This window comes from Oreochromis niloticus, linkage group LG5 (genome assembly GCF_001858045.2).
Source record: "Oreochromis niloticus isolate F11D_XX linkage group LG5, O_niloticus_UMD_NMBU, whole genome shotgun sequence".
NCBI classification, from domain to species: domain Eukaryota; kingdom Metazoa; phylum Chordata; class Actinopteri; order Cichliformes; family Cichlidae; genus Oreochromis; species Oreochromis niloticus.
The window spans coordinates 28,560,614-28,583,201 of NC_031970.2; the positions used below are offsets into that span (position 1 = coordinate 28,560,614).

The 22,588-nt window shown below is 39.6% G+C and overlaps 2 protein-coding genes across 3 annotated transcripts in view; both read right to left on the reverse strand.

Moving 5' to 3' along the window:
- Nucleotides 1–10,533, reverse strand: part of ptpra (protein tyrosine phosphatase receptor type A) — a 33,251-nt gene extending 22,718 nt beyond the window's left edge. Inside the window, exon 1 of the mRNA XM_005450318.4 lies at nt 9,824–10,533. The gene's annotated coding sequence lies outside the window, so the exon portion shown is untranslated. The remainder of the gene's footprint in view (nt 1–9,823) is intronic.
- A 1,423-nt stretch (nt 10,534–11,956) lies between these two features.
- Nucleotides 11,957–21,768, reverse strand: idh3b (isocitrate dehydrogenase (NAD(+)) 3 non-catalytic subunit beta). 2 transcript variants are annotated; one of them, XM_003442695.5, is made up of 11 exons: nt 21,612–21,768; nt 17,920–18,093; nt 17,506–17,626; nt 17,297–17,357; nt 17,082–17,214; nt 16,562–16,695; nt 16,328–16,430; nt 15,916–16,062; nt 15,551–15,645; nt 15,311–15,371; nt 11,957–12,516 (listed from the first exon to the last, which is right to left on the reverse strand). In XM_003442695.5, exons 1-11 carry the CDS (start codon nt 21,651–21,653, stop codon nt 12,439–12,441), a joined length of 1,149 nt encoding a protein of 382 aa, XP_003442743.1. In that variant the 5' UTR covers nt 21,654–21,768; the 3' UTR covers nt 11,957–12,438. The 2 variants fall into 2 exon arrangements, with proteins under 2 accessions (XP_003442743.1, XP_005450374.1); XM_005450317.4 differs by lacking the exon at nt 11,957–12,516 and adding an exon at nt 12,904–14,417.
- Nucleotides 21,769–22,588: the final 820 nt, after the last annotated feature.

Sequence of the window (22,588 nt, forward strand, 5' to 3'; positions counted from 1 at the left end):
TGCTGCTGTTGTTCAGCCGCTGGTTTCCTCTTTCTGGTGCAAAGTGGGCCAAAAACAAAGAAGAGAGATGGACTTGCAACAGAAAAGCCGATCAGCTGATCGTTAAGCAGTTTCACGATTGAAGTAGCGGCAGGAAGGGGAGGGAGAGAGAGAGGCAGTCGCTCCATATATCGGTTGTTAAGCTTAACGTGGGAACGCTTTACAAACATTCAGAGATGAACTTACACACTTGCTTTACTTCTCTCTGGGATAACTTCCTCGGAGATGAAATGCTGGTTTGGTAGCAAGGCTACAAATACACACAGCCGCTGTATCACATGAGGCATACTGCTGCAACCTGCTACGGTTATGAGCCGAGTTACTCCATGTTGCAAGTTTTGTGAGATGCTTTTTTTGATATTTAATGGATCGGATTACATTTTTTATTTTTCGCCGATATCCGATCCAGTAATTTAGGTCAGTATCGGACCGATACCGATACGTAATATCGGATCGGTCCATCTCTAATATGTACAGGTAGGAATAGAGGCCACAGTACTACAAGACTGAGTGATCTTCACTGCCTTTGTTACCTGTTGAAGGCCAGACTGGCTGCTGGGCTGGGGTTGGCATGCACTCAGCTTTAGCATCACTCTGGACTGTTTGCTAGATTTGTGTCACCATGCCATCAGTGCAGATGCTTGCAAAGAGCTGCTGTTGTGTCAACACTATGATGCTGTTGTTTCTGTCCTGGATGCAGTTTGCACTTTATCATCTCGCTCTTCTCCTTTCATACACTAAAAGTAAGAGTAACGTCCATAACGCCACTCCCCAAAAGTTATAGACTGCTCCACCATTTTCCTGATGAGATCAGCATGATTGTAGAACGAGTGAGTGGGAAGAAAAAGGCAAATTTGATGTGTTTGCTATTTCTATCCACCCACTGTGCAGATAACTGAAGAACCTTTGTAACGCAAGTAATGACATAAATGTAACTGTAATGTGAATTAACTTAATTTAGTACAGTATTATGCAACATTACTGCATTATTGAAACATATAACGAGTTTAAGGTAACACTTTACTTTGGAATGTGTTACCTTAAACACTGTAATTTACACTCAAATGAGGATGCAGGAGCCAAAGTGCTATTAGTGTTCAATTAATTAGCTGTGTGCTTGAATTAATGAAGAGGACACTGCAGCTTAAATTAGTCAGTCATGTGGTGCCTTGACAAGACACTAATGTTTCAAAATGTCTGATAAAAATCGTCTTGCTGTAACACCATTACTGACAACGTGTGACAAGCTCCTGCTTAAAACAAAAAGCAGCAGCTCACCACTCCTATTTGATTTGATTTCATATTTCACAAACACATTCGACTGACAAAGCATTTTTTCATTCTCAGTCTGCCTTCTTTAGAGCCAGCCTGCTGCTCAGCAGTAAATATCTTTCCAACAGTTTCATCATACTATTCCCTGCAGAGGCAACATGTACATACACATACGCATCTATTAGCGAATGAATAGCGCAAAAGGTAGTCATGCAGTTCCTGCTCGCCTTACTTTGGGCTTGTGTTGTGCAGCCATGTGAGTATTTTTCAGACAAGGCAGAGCACTTAGAGCTAGCCCTTTACAGCGGCCACTGTTTGGAAGAGCTGTCCTACAGCAAAGTGAAAGCTGCCACAGCTTCCTTAAGACTATGACGGGCAACACAAAATCAATAGATTGACTGGTGGGAATAAAAATACACAACGCAGAAATGTGTCAGCACACCCTCTTCCTTTTTAACTCAATTAAATAATGGCATGGGTTTTTTTTTACTCTTTTAAGAGATATACCTTTGATTTAGCTTTAGAAATAAAAGAAATATGAGAACCAACTGCACTGGCTGGAATGATCCTTAGATAAAAAGGACTTTGTTTTAAAAACGTATCAACAAACTGACTTTTTCCACTTGGACTAAATTTTTTAATTATTCTCTGACTAGTCAAATATCGGATGTTGTCTTATCAGCACTAGGCATTTCCAATTATGTGTCATATGAGACAAAATGAGTCTGGGGCAGAAAAACTTTGGCCTCCACAGAATGCTGAGCACCCATGTGTGCCGGCACACGCCCAGATTAAATTTAGATTGACTCGATATGAAAACTTTCAGGTCTGAGAACTTCAATCAGAGCACTATTTCATACAACAGACGAACAGTTTGGCACCAATGCTCCTTTAGCTGCTAGAACATTAGCCTTGGAGAGGGAGCTATGTAATGTTGATGAAATGTACAAATTTGTAGTTAGGAAACTAAAATCCACTAGTTCCAGTTCCAACAGTGCCCATTCAGTTAACGATGACAGACAACACGAAAGAAGAGAATGACTTATATAAAGCTAGCTGAGAAGTTAAATTTCCCTACATAGCTTTAAACTCCATGAAAAAAGTGTCCTCTGAGGTCTGTGCTACAGCTATAAATATGAGTACCCTGCTTCTATTATCAACACATGATCAAGGTTTGATGATGGTAGCTTTTGTGTAAGATGGCTTTTCAAGTTGCTGCTGCTAGCATTGTTCCTTCTATGTCTGCTAGAATAGCTTTGCTGGCTACATTATTCTGTCTTCAGTGTCAGGGATTGGCGATTTGAATGAAACCAGATGCACAGTTCAATTTGATCCAGTTGCCAAACCTGTATGCTAAGGATATCCCAGGGTTGCAGTCATGGCTAATTTGTAAGGATAGCAAGTGAGTCTCTCACGATATCCTAAACGTGTTTACTGAAATTATGTCCCGTGATGTTTTGAGAATGCTAATTAAAGAAAGTCTCCAGAGCATTTCTCTGTGATTATGGAACAGACAGCTGACATTACAGTCAAAGAGCAGGTGTCACATTTTGTGACTGAAAAATTGGAGGCAGAACGATTTTATGAAACATGTAAAACAAAAACTAATACCCTTTTAGTTGTTTAAGATAACCTTATAGATTCTTAATGGCAGCCAGCAAATGTAGGGGACAGTGCTATGATAGTACAAAAAATATCTTGTATTTAAAACTGAAAAGCATGTTCTTTTGGGTTGTAATCAGGTGACTTATTTGGTCACTTAATATCTCATTCCTTTGTTTTGGGTCATTATCTATTTGCTAGTGTCTGGCTTAATCTGAGCAGAGAGCATAACCCTGTACACTTCTGAATTCATTCTGCTTCTCCTATCAGCAGTCACATCATCAATACACAGTAGTACCACATTAGCGGTAGTGCCAGCCATACATGCTTATACAATTACACTACCTCCACCATGTTTGACAGATAATGTGGTACGCTTTGAATCATAACCGGTTCTCTCCTTCTGCATACTTTTCTTTTGCTACAATTCTGGTTCAAGTTGGAGGAGGTGGCTGAAGAAAGGGAGATCTGGGCTTCTCTGCTTAGTCGGCTGCCACGGCGACCTGGCCTCGGATAAGTGGAAAAAAATGGATGGATGGATGGATGGATGGAAGAACTGTGCCAGCTGTTTAAGATGTTTATCTACAAAGTCTAATCTGGCCTTCCTGTTCTTGAGTCTTTATTTTTTTTTTTTCACCTAGTTAGAAACACTTTGTATTTAAAGGCACCTCTTGGCTTGGTCAAGACTTGGTCAGATGTTGTGAAATTATTTTTTTAAACAATGGAAATAATTCAGTCATCATGCACTTTAGTCGTCTTATATGGCCTTTCAGCACTTTTGGTGCTGCTGAGCTGGCAAATGCATTCATTCAATTTAAGAATGCATCACATTGTTATTTGGCCACACCTAAAGTTTTTTGCTGTCTATCTCTCCAGCTGTATTATGTGTATTCGGCTTGATGAAGGTTTCCTTCACTTCCACTGGAATCTCTTTAAGTCTCATATTTACTATTACAGTGAAGATCTATCTATATGTATACATATATGAATGATAATATTCTGAACTCTGATTTGCTTGCACAGTATCTCAAAGCCTTATAATGACACATACAATTCTGCCTACAGTCAAGCGCAGGCAGACCTAATAAGAGAGCAATCGTACAGTTGCGAAAGAGCTGGGCTGTTGCCATGCAATTTCATTCACACAGTGAAAGGAGCATTTATAGGTAAAATATAAAGGAAGTCCAATATTACATCTCCATGACAACCACAGGCCAAAATCAATGCAAGGTAGTCATTTAATATGGCAAGTTCTTGCTCATGGTTGAGGACTTCAGTGATGGTTTTGTATTTACATGCGACCTTAGGGTCATATAGGTTATTATTTTTCAACTACAGGAATATAAATTTATGAATAGAAAAAGAAGAATCCCTAACAGTTGCTGATCACACCTTTGTGATCAGACAAGTGTTATTTAAAGTAGATGTGACTGAAACCGAATCACAGTTGAGACTGCTTGTTTTATCAATGTGTTAACGTGGCAAGACTGTTGTGATTCAGATGCCAGGGAGCGAGTTGCAGATTTTTTCTGTGTGTGGAAAAGACTGCATTAGTGACATCAAGTACAGTAGCATCAGCTCTAGTGTGACCACATTTTTTAACTTTTTAGTTCTCCTTGTTTTTGCCACTGAGAGCAGGGGAACTGGCGCTATGTTGAAAGTGATATCAAAATAACTACGCACATTCCAATCCCATCTAATTAATGGAAGGCACTGGAGGGCGAAAAGACAATCATCTTTTATATTATTTTAAAAATAATTGTATTTAGGATTCAATATATTTCAAAAGGTAAGTGCTTGACCCCTGTACCACACAGAGCCTAGACCTCAACGACAGGACACCAGCACCAGAGTCAAAGGGAATTCACCATTCATGGCTTTCTCACAAGGCTTCCAGCTTCCCAAGTTTCTGCACTGCTTGTCTGTCTGTTTCCATTCATAGCATATTAATACTGTTTCTATGTCCTCAGAGGGAGGGGGTCTGGGGTAACTGAACTACTGTGAATGCTTCTCTTCACGGGAGACTGAAGTAGGTCTAAGTCAAGGCCGCTAGGACTCATGCTCTAAAACAGACCACAGATTATATGTCCCCAGTGCCACATACAACAGCCACAATCCTCTGGACTTCCCTTTTTGAGGGATACTACTCCCTGCTGGTGTGGTTTGTGTTCCTGTTGGCTTCATTCACAAGCTGGTGAGTTGATGAAAAGATGAAGAGAAGCATGGGGTTACTATTCTGGCTAATCATAAGGGCAAGAGAGACCGCTGTGTCTGTTATTAAGCCTGTAATGATCATTTGGTTCCATTAGGCTGGAAGGATCAAGAAAACTAACTTGTTTCAATGAGTGAAAGTGGTGAGTCAGTGAAGCTCTGCTCTGTGTCTAATTCGTTGTGGGGTTTCTCACAGAGCATGCCAGGGGCCTCTCAAGCTTTCCCACATTGGACACAGAGAGGATGTGGAGGCGCAAAGCATGGTCTCCCCACAAAAGCCACTGTGACCTTGAAGAGTGGTGCAGGGCCAAATGGACAGCTCAAGAGCCACAATGAAACTCGATTCACTTCTGCCCTTTGAAACTTAAACACCAAAACCGATTTGTAGATCCAGCATGCATCTGAGGCGGGCATGAAATTGATTTTTTTTTTTTTTGGGGGGGGGGGGCATCTGCACTACGTATACAAAAACCATCAATCCCCAAAAGTTGGCACTGAATGAGAACTTCACACTGTTAGTCTTGCTTACCTAACTGTTTTAAAAGATGATAAATCTCTGTATTTAAAACCTATTTTTAAACAGCTTTACACTATATTTTATTGCTCCTGTGCAGCTGTTGGGAGGCAGAAAACATTTATCTTTGTAGTTGTTGGTGCCAACACTCATATCATATATAAAGCAGTGAAGGATGTAAGACGATTTTATAACTAATTTACAGGAGTAATAAAAAAAGTACAATTACTTGGGGCTGTAACAGTAATACCGACCTATGAATCATTCAAGCATAAAAAAAGACACGTGACCAGTGTTGTGTCTACACATTACCAACAACTCATACACTTAGTTATACGCCTACTAACAGCTGGTCAGAACCCCCCCCCCAAAAAATATTAAGAAATGAGAGGCAGCTGTAGTCCTGTATTTGTATAGGCAGATTTTACAGTTGATGTTCTTCCTGATGAAACACACCCATCCCACTAGCTTATAAGGCCCTGAGTTTATATCTCCTCCCAGTCTCAAAGCAGGAATCTGATGTGTAATATGTTAACCACTACACCACAGAACCACACTTTTCATTCTTAAATAATGAACATCATACAATACAGTAGAGCCTGTTCTCCTAAGTGACCACTTAGTTATATACAACTCACACATCTGTCTGTGTGTGTGTAAGGGGAGGGGTTGCTGTGAGGACATCCTGCTGCGTTCCGTCATTATACAAGTTTGGTCTGATGTCGCCAAATTTGAGCTGAAGGTTTGATTCTTACATATGTTTTCTTTATAATACAACATAAGGGGTATAGAATTAAAAAAAAACCCTTAAAATCAACCTTAACCAGGTGTCAAGTTAAAGGCCCCTCCATCCACATTTGCTGCTGAGCTGATATCATCTGTTGATGATAGGAAAATGTAGACACATGTATACAGAGGGGTAAATGCAGAAAACAGCCCCCATCAGTGAGTAGGCTATTACTGCATTAGAAATGACTCATTTACTTTTACTGATGTTCTACTATGCGGTCAAGTTGCGGATCATTTCAATACATTTTATGTCCTATTGATTTATTCCCTTTAAGCTCTGCAGAAATTTCAGATTGATTTCAATTTAATTTTGTCACATGACAACAAAACCATAAAGGAGTTATTGGAACATCCAGAAAAAAATCTTAAGGAAAGGAAATATTTAAGGAAAAAAAAGCTCTAATTTGCAATATATAAGTAACCGATCATGGAGATGTTTGTTTAAGTACTGCTTATACAAAAAATACATATATACAGGTTTACATGCACCAGGTGGCATTGCTCAATTTCCCAGCCACACTTGCCAACTATCCTTTGGTTATTTTGGATCTCTATCAATGGAAACCCGAAATGACAGTTCTGATATCTGAAGTAGTCATCCCACTGCAGCCGTCCCCTCCTTTTCCTCTGAAAGATAACAAAACCATCTAAGATAATAACATAATCACCGGGGACTTGACTTCAAAGCAACATCATGACTTGGCTTCTCTTTAAAATCCATTTTGTCCAGCTTCACCTTTAGGTGGTGCACTGAAAAACTACTCACTTGCTTACAGGCTCTCTGAGCACTCCCCCCCCCCTTCTTCCAGAGCAGGACAAAACAGGTCTTGTTGGCAGGCCGATGGCAAATATTAATACATATAGCTTCAGTTTGAATCATAGGCACTCTTTTGAAATAAAGTGAAAACCTAACACAACATAAATGTGCAACATGGCTCCAAATTCTTGCTTTTTATGAACAAAAATCACACAAAAAAAGTTTTAAACCCAATTACTGGCTATAATAACACACATGCCATATGAGGAAAAAAGGTATTCATGTAGCTGTAGTTACAGTACTGCAGTGCAGCCAAGAGTAATCCTTTATACTGATTTCTAACATCCCCCAAAAGGGAGAAATAGCACTGCTTTAACACACTATGATGGAAAACGAAGGTGGCAACCAGATCCTGACTGACGTGGACCCACGTGAGCTTGCAAAAATCAAAAGAACCTCTTTGCACATCCAAAGTATTTTTCCATGTACAAAAACACCCACTGTTAATCGTTGCTATGAGCGTGAACGACCAGAAACACCAGTCAGCCGGAATCAAGAAGATTTAAAAGAAACATTTGACTAAATAACTTGAAGATATTACATAATTACTATTTCCATTCAGCAGAGAGGCAGGGCAAAGCTAAAGGATTTTCGATGGCGTCCTTTCTAGCCAGGCACAATATTTAGTCAGTCATTAGTAATCACACAGGTTCATTTCCTGTATTGTGGAATAAATGTCATTAAGATCCAATTGACATATCGCATGTAGCTCCAATCAGGCTCCTGTAATGCATCATAATCCTCTAAATGGAGCAGTGTTTATCCCGCGAGAGGCTGAATTACAGTGCTCTTCCTCAGCAAAACATGCAGGGCCCACAGGTGGAAACAAAAATATACCTCCAGCCCCACCCAAAAAGCAAACTCATAATATTGTGTCAGAGCCCTGAAATTGTGAAATTTCACAACACACGGGCCACTCTTTTAAACACCCACTCATTGACACTTGACGCAAAGTTCCCACAAAGTGATTTCAAGCTATACTTATTTTATTTTTAGTAACTAGGCCAATCGTGAAAAGTGTGGTGCGAGGATGATCACTCCAGTTCCTCTGCTAAAACTCTGACAGCATCCCGACAAGACAGAAATAACTTCGTTTTTTCTCTCTCCTTAGAATAGGTGCAAAGATATATACAGGCATAGTGAGCACGATTCTAACAGCCCTGCCTTTTTCTGCCGTATTGCCAAAGCAAACTTTTACCCTCTTTCCACAGTACGGCTTTCAAGGTGCTGGTGATGTTTGACAGGCAGATATGGTTTAACAGTTTTTTGGTTTGGTTTGTATTTTAATGGGGTAGAGGGTGAAAGGTGAATATGTTCAGGCCTGACAGACAGAGGTCAGGATAAGCCCGAGAGAAGAGTCACAGGAGTTGGGAGATTTTGTGCACTGGGATGGTCTTAACATGACATGACGGCCTCAAGTGAAGCTGAATGCCTGCTGTGGGGAGGCATACATGGTGAAGCATGGTGTATATATATGTGCCACAGTTCAGTGAACTGAACCAAGCATTATAAGCAGAGCTTCAGGCTCACATTCTGTAGCAGAGGCTTTTTCCAGAAATGACAAGCAAGTCTCTGCCATGTCCGATCAGCCTGACGATGTTCCTCTCCCTCCTCTGACTTTGAGGCTTTCACACTCCTTTGCTGATGCAGTGTTCTGATAGCTGATGCTCAGCTCGGCTGCAGCAGTTATGCCACCGATGTTTAATGCCAATTCCCACTACTGGCAATGACAAGCGAGCCCTTCTGATGAGCTGGGAATTCATGAATCACTGCTCAAGTCCGAGTAAAGGACTGAAACAATACTAATTTTAAAAAGCCATCAACACCCACAAGACTAAAATTGTATGCTTGGATACACCCAAGGCTTAGAAAGAGAGGGGACTATTATTAATAATTAAAAAAAAGAAAAAAGTTTGGGAAAGCACACACGTGAGACCCCCATCTTGAAGAGGAGAAGAAACACCAAGCAGCCGCTGTGATTTGACAGAGCATACACGTTAACGTCGGGGCGACCTAATTCCTGTTGTGGGTCGCGTGAAGCCCCCCTTGCTCCTCCACCCAGTCATCCAGCCAGCTCCACTCCCTCCCTCCCTCTCTGAACGTGTAATAACAAAGCGTTGATCAATAAAGTGTACTTTCCAGTGAGGCAACCCTGGAACCCCCTCTCCCCGCCACTCCACCCCCTCTTTGTTCCAGCGTAAGCGCAACAGCATCTGTGTTGGCACAACAAAACCAACTTCTTAAATGTTGTCGCACTCTCTCTTAAAGCTTCCCCCCTCCCCTCCTTTCTTCGGAGTCCCCCCTCGCCAAAATTTCCCTCCCTGCCTCCGAGCTACTTCTGAAATGTTCAGGCGTTACAGGGAGGCTCACAACTCATTAAACGCCGCGCTGCTCCGTGGACGAGCCCCCCCCAAACGATAACGGCATCATGTAACGTAAAACGCGGGAGGAGGGGGGGACGGGGGCGGAAAGTGCTCGTTTGAGGGTGACACAATGTTACAACACTGGGAAACATGCTCGTAGAGCGACATTGTAACAAGTGGGATTCTGCTTTGCGCAACAAAAACAAGAAAACTCACCACAACTCCTGTAGAGCCCAAAGGAAGCCGGAGGGGGGAGGCGAGAGAAGAAGGGGGAAAAAATGAAAGCCAAGTGGGAATTTATCCTGTCTTCCACGTTTTCAACCCCGGCCCCTTTCTCCACACCCCAGGAACCGAGAGTGTGAGCGGGGTGGAGGTGGGGGGGACCAGGGTGATAGCAGAGGAGGGAAGCACGATCTGGGACGAACTGCCAACACTTCACAGTCAGTTTATCCGCTAAAGCCAGGATAAAGAAAGCGCCCCCTCCAAAAAAATAGAATTTCGCCCTTCTGTAGCGTCTCTTCGGAGGGTATTTTCTTCGCCTTCTTGGATGTTAAATCCCAGGGTTTATCCGCTGTATCCGGGCGCGTCGGCCGACTATTCTAGTCCGCCATGTTGTGTGTCTGTCTGCATAGGAAGAATGGGAAGCGGGGAACGAATTCCCAGGCCTGGCCCCGTCTCTTCTCCGCTGTTTCTCTGTAGCCCGCAGCGACACCTGCTGGCCCAGATCCACTTTACACCTTCCACACTGCAGCGGTCCCCATCAGTGCTACCCAACACAGTATTGAGGGCCAGAGACCTATTCTGATTGATGATACACCACTTTATTTTTCCAATCTACATCAATTTCAGTGGGAATTATCAGATTATTCTTTAAGTATAACTCTCCAGGGGCAATATTACAGAAATGTGACGTCAGTTTGATGGTTGGGCTATTTTAGTCAGTAATATATCCAGTAATAGTCTTTTGCCTTTAAGCAAAATTATTATTATTTTTATCCTTTCATTAGTCAGCAGTATCCTAAGGTATTTTGCTGAGGCTATTACATTTTTACCTTTTCTAATGATGTTTACAGGTATTACATCTTGGTTTAGTAGTGATAAGTAGGTAGAGAACTGATTTTCTAACTAAAATAATATACATTTTTAATTATATTTTTATTTTACTGGTAACAATTTTTTAAATATAATTTACTGAGCCACTTTGAAGTTAATAAATAACTAGTAGTAACATGTAAAGGGTAAATAGTTCATTTTCTGTCTACAACAGTCGGAATGATCATCAGATTCAGAAATTTCAATAAAAAATATTTTTCATTGTTTTTGGCTGTTGGTTGTGTTTATTTGAGAATGTGTTAATAAAATAATCAATAGGAAACTGTGGGCTAGAGGGAAAAAAAAAACTAAACAAAATTACAGGCCCTTATATGTTTAAGACATGCCAGCAGTTTAACCAGCCGATTTGTATCACATGGCTTATAACATCGAGTGTCATCTGTATATGCAGCGTTTTCTAATATTAATTCCAAAGTGAAGACTGTATAACGAGAACAGTCTGGGCCCTAGCACAGAACCCTGTGGAACTCCATGATTAACTTTTGTGTGTAAGAACCATCATTTATATAAATAACTACAATTGAAATTTCCTGCAAACACAATTGTGTATTCTAGTCCATCCAGCCATCCTCTTCCGCTTATCCTTATCAGGGTTGCAGGGATGTCTGGAGGCTACCTGGGTACCATTAGGTAAGAGGCAGGGTACACGTGATCAGTGTTATGAAATGTTGCACTCATCTAGCAGCATAAGGCCAGGCAGAGATGTTGTCTGAGGGTGTGAGAAGATCATTAGGAAGCATCATTATAGTGCTGCTTCTGTGCTTTAAATTTATTATTAAAATTCATCCATAAACTATTGCTCTGAAAATAGTCACATAACTGACTTGTAATAACTCTTTTGCGACCTTCTGCAGTAAAGAGAAAGCTGGAAAATTTCCTACAAGTTATTAATAATTTATATAGATGAAGGTAAAAAATATCATATTTGATATTGAACTGTTAGTTAATGGTAAGACGTCTTTGAACAGAGTGTCTGTCTCGTAAACATGTTTTTAATGGTCCATGATCTTGGGGACCTGGTGCATACACTGTACCATGATACACCCAACACAGCCAGAAAAACTCTGTTTTTCCAACATTTAAATTATCTAAAAACCACCATGAATATGTTTGGACACAGGAAGGGAGTTAGGATCTTCACGCCACTACGTGACATGTGCCATCAGCCATAATAAACTTTTAATAACACTGCATTAGTCTCCATAATGTTCATTCAAGGATTCTGCAAGCAAGATGTCATATTCCATTTCTTATTTATTATTCATATATCATAAATGAAGAAGCATTAAGTTAAAACTCAGGGTTAAATAATATTGAAATATACATACGTTGTGTTTTGACTTCTGGTTAATGTCTACACATAAAATCATTAAGTAGAAATTTGAGTATCATGCAAGGCAGTAGAATGTCAGGAAGTGGTGTGAAATAGTGTAACAGCATTATAAGCTTTGCACCAATTAAAAAAGAAAAAAAAGAAAAAATATTACCAATCCACTTTTTTTTAAATTGGATGCAAAGTTAAGTGTTTAAATATCAACTTTAAAACAGCAAAAATAAAACATTGTGGACAATGTTTCATTTGCATTTTGCTCTGATAAGAAGGGCACTGCGTGTAGCATGTAGGGGAATAGGTCTGTATGTGCGTACAAGCATGTAAGACAAGAAGTTAATTAAAAATGTGTGCGATTCAGCAGCTGACAGATCTGCAAATATAAAGCTCAGACCGACAGGTTAGCAATGACAGCACGGGTGAACTCGTCGCTTGTTGCATAGCCCCCCAGATCTGCAGTGCGCACCTGTTGCAAACATAAGGACAACACGTTATTATATGCACAGCTGCAGAAACACATGTCCACATTCTGTATCACGGTCAGCATGTTAGAGAGCCTTTGAAAGCAGTACTCACAGAATGAACACAGTGTGAATGATGATATGAAAAGAAAAAAAAAAACATCAGTTGAACTTTCCTCTCTTTCTCTAGCCCCACATTATTTCTAGTACCAGTCCAGGTTTGGATTTAAAACACATCAAATGACCATATTCAGCATTTCAGTGTATTTTAATGATGCAGGAAAGATTACGTTGTTGTTGTTCAGTATGAGTGAAACTCTTGGTTTGTTGAAATATTTAAATTTAAATGCTGGCTAAAGGCACATGATATTGCGTTTACTGGGGAACTTGGGTCAAAGGTCAACACACAAACACTGTTAAGAAGAAGTATTTTTTTTTATTTATTTTTGGTGAGCAAGCTTCCATTTCAAATTGATGCAAAATGGTACCAAAAGCGAGATGGACTGGATGATTGAACCTTAGTGTAGCAGTTATAACTGTGCCGACTTTATGGTGGGGAAAAAAAAGAAAAAAAAGAAAGAAGACTAAACCAGGAAACTCCATACAGCAATCAGCCAAAACATCAAAACCAATTAAAATGTAAATAACATTGATCAGTGTGCTGTGAGGGCATTTGTCGGGAGGTTTTCTTTGTTGCTTCCCACCAACATTTTTACAGAAGAGACACACCCTTCCAAGGTGACAACACTCCCTGACAGCAGCAGCTTCTCCCTGACTACACTGCATCACACCAAAACAAATCAAAGGAACCTTTGTGAGCATCCAAGTCAGACACCACAGGACAGGTCCCATGTCCACAGCCTGATGGTCAGCGCTTGGAGCAGCACCACAGTAAGGATCCAAATAATATTAATGTTTTTAATGTTATAGCTGATCTCTGTAAAATCATGTAACAAATTCCTCTGCTATGTCCTTAAATAACTCTTTTTAACAAACTACATGCTACAACTATGGTGACTTTGATTGTGAATGGCTAATGCAAGCTAATGCTGCCATTAAAATTTTTTTGGTGCACAAAGATATTGATCTTTCATATCAGTTTCCCCAACAGCTGCCAATTATGTTTTTAATTACACCAGGTTACAGTGAACAGGAGATCCCAGCACCAATAGTTGAATTTATAGTGCTGCAATAATGAAATTACAGTTTTATTTAAATGTGCAGTAATTTGTAGCAGCGTTATACTGTTACTGCGTTATAGTTACAGTTTTTAGACCAATTCAGAGTAAAGGTGATACGAACTTTTTAAAAGACTCTGGTGGCTTTACAGCAAATTTCCAATGAAATGCGAGACTGATGGGACAGGAAGAAACATTTAATAATAAAAGTTGATAAAATAAAATAAAAAAAAAACAATGTGCGAAGAAATCGTCTTTATGAACTCATCAGCTCTAAACTCCAAAAACAAAAAGATGCAAAGGAATGGACAAAAGACTGTGAGGGCAGAGGAGACTGCATGAATACAGGAAACAGGAGGTCTAGCTGTGTGATGCAAAACCTCATGAGGTATACTTTTTAATCCAAAATCAACAGATGTCAAAGCTTAACGGAAGTGGATCTACAAGCAAGCCAGCAGAACCAATGTCATTATGATGCAACTTATGTCAGAAATGTGTAGCACAGCTCTCAGTGAGCTGGCATTTGGGGTGGGTGGGTGGGTGGGGAGGGTGTCTTAACATGCATCCAGACCATGTTAAGAACAACGTCCAGATTTAGGGAAAAAGGAGTCAGTCAGCGAGGACTATGATGAAATATCTTAGCAAATGGGTCGGTGACGCAGGTTTTCCACAACAGCATGCACAAAATCGGTAGTGGTACAGTATCCGCCAAGGTCTCGTGTCCGTACCTGGAATGTGCACAAACACACAAATGTATACACACACAAACAGATGGCAATGGGGTACAAGGAGGTGGAGGAAATTAAAGGAGATGGGAGAAAATGAGCATTCAGACAATGTAATAATAAAAATAATAATAATTTAATGATAAAATACCCTGTAAGCTGGTGTTTATTATCATCATCTAGGGGACAAAGGCTGACCAACTTCATGTGTATGTTTGTGTCAGTGCATGTTAGTGTCAGTACGGAGCAGACGCAGCTTTTTAGTCCAAAATAGTTTAAAAAGGAATTTACAACATAATTTTGTTAACAAATCCATACAATCCTGAACATGTAAAAGAGGGACAAAATTAAGCAAGGAAGGCACTGAAAAAGAGGAGCTAAGAGTGACTTAAATGCAGGAATTCAAAGGCTCTTTAACATACTATGGTATACTATACAAGCAGTTAGGATGAGGTATTTGTAGGCCAAGAACTACTGAGATTTGAGATGATGTTGTTGGCCTTAGACTGCATGGCAGAGCTCTAAGGCAAGCTGATCTAAGGCAAGGCACACCGTAATCAATGATTTACATTAAGTTTCTATCACCATTTTCTTTAGAGCTTCTCTTTGACACTTTGTGTACACAAAGACAGCAGTTACTGACCCACAATACCAAGATCATAGATTTAGAATATACAAGTCTGACTGACTTTATATGCCCACATATTGCAGAGCTATCAGCTGTTATTTTACTCTGCTAGAGGTGCTGAAGAAGTGGAAGTAAAAACATACAGCGAAAGCAGCTCTTTTGGTGTTAATAATGTTAATGCTTCTGGATTTATATACCATAGTGGTGGTCTTCTCATTCAAAGCCTGCATGCAGCAGTAGGCACAGACTGGGCAGAGCTAACACTTACCTTGCCCTGTTTTATGACCCTCTTGACAGCATCTGACACCATTTGAGAATGGTATTCCAGACTGCAACACAATATAATCACAGTGAACAGGTGACAAGACACATGTCCGCATTCAGACAAACAGAGCTGCCTGAGGTTGTTTAAGATCTTGATGATTATATTGGGTTAGGACAGACAATTTGAGGCTATTGTGTAAAATTTGGTATACTCATTATGATAAAACTGTAGAAGGTGACTCACTTGAGGTGCCTGAGCATGTTAGCAGCACTGAGCAGCATGGCTGTGGGGTTTGCAATGTTCCTTCCAACAGCTTGTGCAAATGGGTGGCGTGCACCCTGAAAAAGAAAAAAATGATACGAGAAATGAAAAACTGCAGTATAAGGATCTGGGCAGAGAAACCAACAGTCCATTAATAGTGATAAATATCAATTCATAACACTATTTTCTACAGAAGCCCAGTTTACTGTTTTCTCTTTTATGCTCATCTGCATAAGAACTCTACACATAATAATAAAAAAAAGGAAAAGTATAGACTTTTAAGTAAATCAGGACAAGGAAAAAAACAAAACAAAAAGACAAACAAGTGAGAGGTTTTGGAAACTCACAGTCTCAAAAACAGCATATTCTGCACTGTAGCTTTCCCCAGGAACAACTCCTGCTCCTCCAACCAACCCTGCTGCTAGGTTGTCAATAATGTTACCGTATAGGTTGGGCATCACCAGCACGTCAAACTGGTAAGGGTTTTGCACCAGCTGCAGAAGAATAATACAATGACAAGTTTAAACCTGAATCAGCTGTGCTTAGCCGAGCATACTATGGTCATTTACTGCAGTGAAATCAAAGTGCAGGTCTTCATTTATTCCATTTTTTTTTTAATGGAGCACTTCTAGCAAACGCTAAGTTATAAATATACAATTAGGAATAAAAGACAGCATTCACTTATTTAATCTGAAGAGTAATGGATAATAAGAACAATAATAATAAGGCAAAGGGAAGGAACTGCAAGTCTGTTTATACCTGCATACAACAGTTATCAATGATGATGTTCTCATATTTGATTTTGGGGTACAGCTGTGCCACCTCTGCACAGCTCTGCAGAAACAGGCCATCACCGAGTTTCCTGAAATAAGATACGAGGACATGAGGACACGAGTTACTGTAATGCTAGTTAGCCTTAATGGAGATACATGGTTTCAAAATAAGACAATAACAAAGACAAAGCCTTCTTTAAAAGAAAAAAAAATTACTCACATGATGTTAGCTTTGTGAACAGCAGTGACCTTGTTTCGCCCTTTCTTGGTAGCATAGTCAAAGGCAAACTTGGCGATGCGGCGTGACTTCTCTCTGGTGATGATCTTCAGACATTCAATCACACCTGTTACACTCTGGAAAACACAAGAGGATAACAACATATGGTTAAATATATTTTGCCGAAGAGTCATGCAAGAAAATGAACACATACATTATGTTCTATAAACAACAATCTCCCACATAACTTGACTGTAGACAGTCTTTGAGGTCTAAGTGTAAATAATCATGCTGTAAACTAGGTTTCATATTAAAACGAATAAATAGGAGAGTTAAAGAACCACAACATAAGTAAAGGACAAATCAAAATCTGGCTTAATTAATATTTCTGTGACTTAACTATATTCTGATGCCCAGTTTAATGCTTCTTTCAAAACCCTTAAACAAACCTTCCAGTATATGTGCAGGTGGGTGTAAAACTGCTGTTTACGCTCTGATTGCAGTGAGTAAGAGTACTGTTTACCTCATGCTCTAGGGAGCTGTACTCCCCCTCAGTCTGTTCACGGATGATGACTAGGTCCAGGTTGTTGTGACGAGTGCTGTAGCCTGGCAGGCTGTTTACATGAACTACATTAGCAAACAGGTCCAGCTTGCGCCTGGGGAGTGGACGGATGTAGAGTTATTTTTAAACGTGACATATGCAAATAATAACGCACAATTTTTTATTTGGTCATTTACCTTAATCTCATCTCATATGAAGCCAGCTCGCCTTTGAATTCCATGGGTGTGTGAATCTTTCCTAAATAAGATAACATGCCCCAACATGTTAAAGCACAAATACACTGCAGTTCAGACTACTTGAGTGCAGCCATTTAAAACAGCTTCTTGTTACTGGATTAAATTTTTCTATGAGAGAAAAATCAAAGCATTAAAGGAAGTAAGACCACCTTTAATGGCAACTTTGTTGCTCTTCATAGAGGTCAACACTTGTTCCAGTTTTTCCTTGCTGGCCATGTTCTGCACTTCACTCATGTGGAATTCCTCAAATTCTACTGGGACATCACCTGCCTTCAGAAAAATGGGGAAGACAAAAATCATTCTTAAAAGATCAGAAATCAACATAAAGAATGACAATCTTACTCAGTTTTAATCCACTATTTTACTTTAACATTAAGCACCATATTTAAAATGATTTCTTAGAAAAAGTAAAGCGAGGAGATTATTTGCAAAACACAACTAGATGGAAAAGGAGCTTCTTAACATTTAATATAAGAAATCATCAGTAAACCTGATATACTGAATACAACATGTTTGGTATAAGGATAAAAAGCAGTTATGAGTCCATCGTCAATCTTATGTACCTTAAAAACTTCCTTTACAGCAGTCATTAGTTCAGGTCCTACTCCATCCCCTGGCACCATTGTGACTTTAAAAGTAGCATCAGCACGGGCGGGTGGTGTTTCTGGACTACAGAGACCAGCAGATACACTCAGTGGACGAGAGGCCAACTGTGGACACCTGGAACCGACCAGGCTCTGAAGGAGGGAAACAAAGGTACACTTACTAGGTACAGTATTACAAAGAACACTGCAGTATACTATAAACCCATATATCTACTCTCTAATACTATTACTTATCAACACATTAAAGACCCTAATATCGATAGCTCAACTGATACAGGATCCATATTTCAATATATTTGCAGATTTTTTTTCCCTTTCAGACACAACAGATTCATGTTAATTAAATCTATTTATGTTTGTTTATATACTCATTTAAGCTCAACTCTGCCCAAGTTAGTTTGGATCAACTGGTTGTTCCAACTGGGAAGCTGCAGAGTGCCTTCTTGTGGACAACATATGCAATGTCAACAATCATAACATTATTGAATGGTGTTTCTCCAGCCTATTTACAGTTTTAATTGTTTTAATCAGCTGTTATGCATGATGATACCAACAGATTGGTAGATAATATGAGTCCACTGAGTATATCAATGATTCTCAACTATTATGGGCTTGTAGATGTAATAATAATAATAATAATAATACTAATAATAATAATAATACTAATAATAATATCTGCTAATAATAATAATAATAATAATATTTGATGATAATAATATCTGATGATAATAATAATAATAATAATAATAATAATACATTTTACACGGCAGAATAATAAAAACAACAAAAGCAGGCAGTTTACACAATCATAAAAGCATAAGGGATAAAACAAATTTAAAATAGCAGAGTGGAGAGGTTAAGTGGGATAAGCTATTTTGAACAAGTGAGTTTTGAGTTGGGACTTAAAGAGAGAGAAGGAAGTGATATTTCTTAAATCAGGAGGTAGGGAATTCCAGAGTCGAGGAACAGAGCAGCTAAATGCCCTGCTCCCCATGGTGGCAAGACGGGGAGAGGGGACAGAGAGAGAAAGAGAAGAAGATCTGAGACACCGAGATGGGATGGTGATCTGAACCAGGTCATAGAGATATGGAGGGGAGAGATGATGAATAGCCTTAAATGTGTACAAGAGTATTTTGAAATTGATGCGATATTTGACTGGGAGCCAATGAAGCTGCTGCAGGACAGGTGTGATGTGATCGATAGAAGGCGTCCTGGTGATGATATGGGCAGATATACTACATACATACAATATGCACATATACCAAACAGTGCACTTACATTATACATTTTGTGGTAACTTTTTAGGACCTAAGAGAAGTTGAAAGAGCAGCTAGCCTACTTGAAACATGACAAGGTCATTGATCCTTGGTCAGAGGTCTGTTAGTGTCCAATTGGTCAAAGAGAACTTTTTTTGATAACAAGCAACACCAGAATCACTTTTCCACATCTGTTACATTCAGCATTTGCTTGTTACAGCTTCTGACTTTTTTCCACAGTGTGTATATACAAAGATCTGTTCAAGATTTTGAGGGTAGAAACATAAAGACATTTAGAAATTATTGGAATAAAAAAATGGGGGAATGCGCCTGTGTTCAGACATTTGTTAGAAAAAACACCAAGTGAGAACAATTTTGTGTAGCAGGAATGTCTTTTCCTATTTCACTCATTTCATCATGTCATGACCAGTGAGCTCAACTTTATGAGAAGCATGTTTTAGTCAGAAAGAGAGAATGATGGTACAACACTGTAGGTACCTACAGTATATAATATTATAAATTACATTTCATCTAATATTATAGTAATTTCATGCATATTGCTATTCAGGATGATGCCTAGATGCATTTTATGAGGGAAGACATCAGTAGGAGTTTTTGTGTAAATACACACAGACAAATAAATGAGAGAAAAAAAAAATCTGCGTAAATAAAGAAACAACAAATGCAGATGTTTCCATACAGGTGCACTACATAACACAACTCCAATCAGGGTTGGAGGCATATATGAACATTTTAAGCAGGCCCAGGTGATTCTGTATTAATAAAAAATGGCAATAAGAAAAGGTCTTTGTGACTTTGAAAGATGAAGACTTTGTAGATCATTGTTTGAGCACAGATGCCAGGAGCATCGGTCTCAAACAAGACCAGTTATGCCATCCTTATTTTCTGCCATCCATATACTGTTAATAGGAATTTATGCTTCAATCAGCAATTGATTAAAGTGAGGACCGACAAGGGAAAAAAGTCCCAACATTTTAAGTTGTTTCTACCAGTTGCCACTGCATATAAATTACCAGGAGATGTCCACAAGGTAATTAACATATCATACAGCACACACAAGCATAAATGTCGTCAATGACACTGGCCACTTGTGTAAGTAAGTTACGTTGTGGACTCTACAAAGATTCACGACAGCAGTATAAATCAGGCCTTACAATAGTGGAGATAAGCAGCAGCAGCAACAGCAACTTTCGTGCAACAATGGGTAGCTCTACCAATTTTAACGTCAGATGCCCTTCCTGACACAATCTTTGGCTTGTTGGGTGAATTGTGTTAACTAGTACACTACAACATCAGAAGATGTTACTGTCTGCTGACCACCAAGACAAAAAGAATGAGGAGGAGCTTTCTTCTTGGAGCCATAGGTGATCCACAGATTACATCTGTCCAAATAATCAAGTCAGTATACATATAAATAATCCCTGTGACACAAGCTTCGCACTGCGCTAAAGACATTTTTTTCTACTGGCTCTGTACTGGCTAGTACTAATGTTTCAATGGGAAGAGTTACATCTGCATTTGGATCTATGGGAAATTTATTAGTTAATGGTATGAAAAATTGTGGTTGAGAATAATGGTCAGTCAACTGCTGAAAACCCTACGGGAGGTGTTGGGTCGACGGGTAAAACAGCACTCTGTGCGACCACAATGAGGAAAAAAAGTGGTTTTCCATCCAGAAAGAGTTCCTGAAACTTTAGGAATCAGTAGCAATGCATGGTAAAGCTGTCCTGGTGGTATGTGTTGCCCCAGAATCTATTACTAAGAGACTTTATGTTGTCGTCCTCTTCATTTATTTTGTCACCGGTTTGTATATTTCAAGGTGATCCTGAATGATTATCACCCTCACCCGCATCTTACCTGTAGGCAACAAGTTAAAAGGCCAACTCAGCAATCTTACAGGTTAAAGTAAGACACTGAATATATTTGCACTGACCCCTAGAAATCTGACTGAAAACTAAACCTTGTCTGAGTTGCTCGCTTCAAGTCTCTCGGCTTGTGATTAGCCCCACGAGTAGCAGTAGCTAACTGTTCACTAAGGACAGGGAGGTTACTGACACAGGCTGGGAGGCTAAGCTAATTTAGCTGACCTTCTCAACTAACGAGGATGTCTTATTAAGGCACGTATCTACTGACACACAAAACAAACCGAGAACTATTTTCAGCAAAATAATTCCAGATAAGGAAAAACACTTCAGAATCGTTCTATCAGTAATGCAGACGTCCATGAAGCTCATGGTGATTAGCATTCACGTAAGAAACACATGACAACACAGTGCGTAAACGTCTCTTTGCTGCGTTTATATGAAATATGACTAAAGCAGACATTTTTTTCTATTTACACAAAAAGCTCGTCAACATAATTTGTGCTCTCACCTTGAACAACGTTACTAAACTTCCCCTCAAGATGACCGCCATCGTCACAGGCACGAAGCAACTGGGCTACTTCTTCTGTGGTGCAGCGGTAATAATGGGACAATGGTGCCCCCTGCAGGGGAGACCGTAAAACTACCGCCTTTTCCACGGGGAGACCAAGTTCCATAGACCAGATGGTACTCAAACCTGGTTCTCACCTTACATGTCACAGTGCTATCACATTGCCAGTCTGAAATAAATAAATAAATAAATAAATAAAATAAACAGAAAACAGAAAAAAACAACAACCGAGATTTAGAAAAAAACATTTCAAACATGAGAATTTGAACTTGAAGGACCCCCTCAATTGAGGTGATCCTGACAGAGCTGTCGTTGAGTTGAGTTGGAGCTTGGGGCCCTCAACATGACCCTCTCATTATTAAAAAGAAACATCGCCAGAATGCAATAAAGGATGTGTATGTTGATTAAAATGTCCTGGGAGAGGACACATCGTATGCTCAGACCAAAATTACACAGATGAGTTCATTTTCCCATGCCCCGTACGAAGCTTTCTCAATGTTGCTCTGTGACTACCTTGTTTTGAAATTCTGTATTGTTGTAACATTATATCTGCTGCTGCAGAGGTCCACACTCTCAAATGGACCCATCATAAATAGGTCAGGGGATTCCCAGTCCTATTCCAAGCAAGTGAGTGCCTACACTCATGCAAATAATAAGCACAGGCTTATAACATCACCACTATGGAATTGCAGATAAGAGACAGGTTACAAGTGACTGTAGATAGATTTTCCTCATTTACCTTTCCGGGCAATTCATTTGGTTATTTATGCTATCATAAATCCACTGCGCCCAAAGGAGTGCGTCCCAGACAGCGAGCTTTACTGCCCTGAGTCAGGCCTCTCAGGCAATCAAATGATTACGCAAAACTCACCTCCTTATTTTAGTTTTAACTCTATTTCTAGAATCCATCACAAGTT

Excerpts from the sequence above, each read along its gene's own strand:
- idh3b (XM_005450317.4), bottom strand. The coding sequence starts at position 21,653 with ATGGCGGTCATCTTGAGGGGAAGTTTAGTAACGTTGTTCAAG. Across the intron at positions 17,627-17,919 it reads CTGTAAAGGAAGTTTTTAAG|GCAGGTGATGTCCCAGTAGA; the intron begins GTACATAAGATT and ends ATTTTTCTGAAG. Across the intron at positions 17,215-17,296 it reads TCATATGAGATGAGATTAAG|GCGCAAGCTGGACCTGTTTG; the intron begins GTAAATGACCAA and ends TCCACTCCCCAG.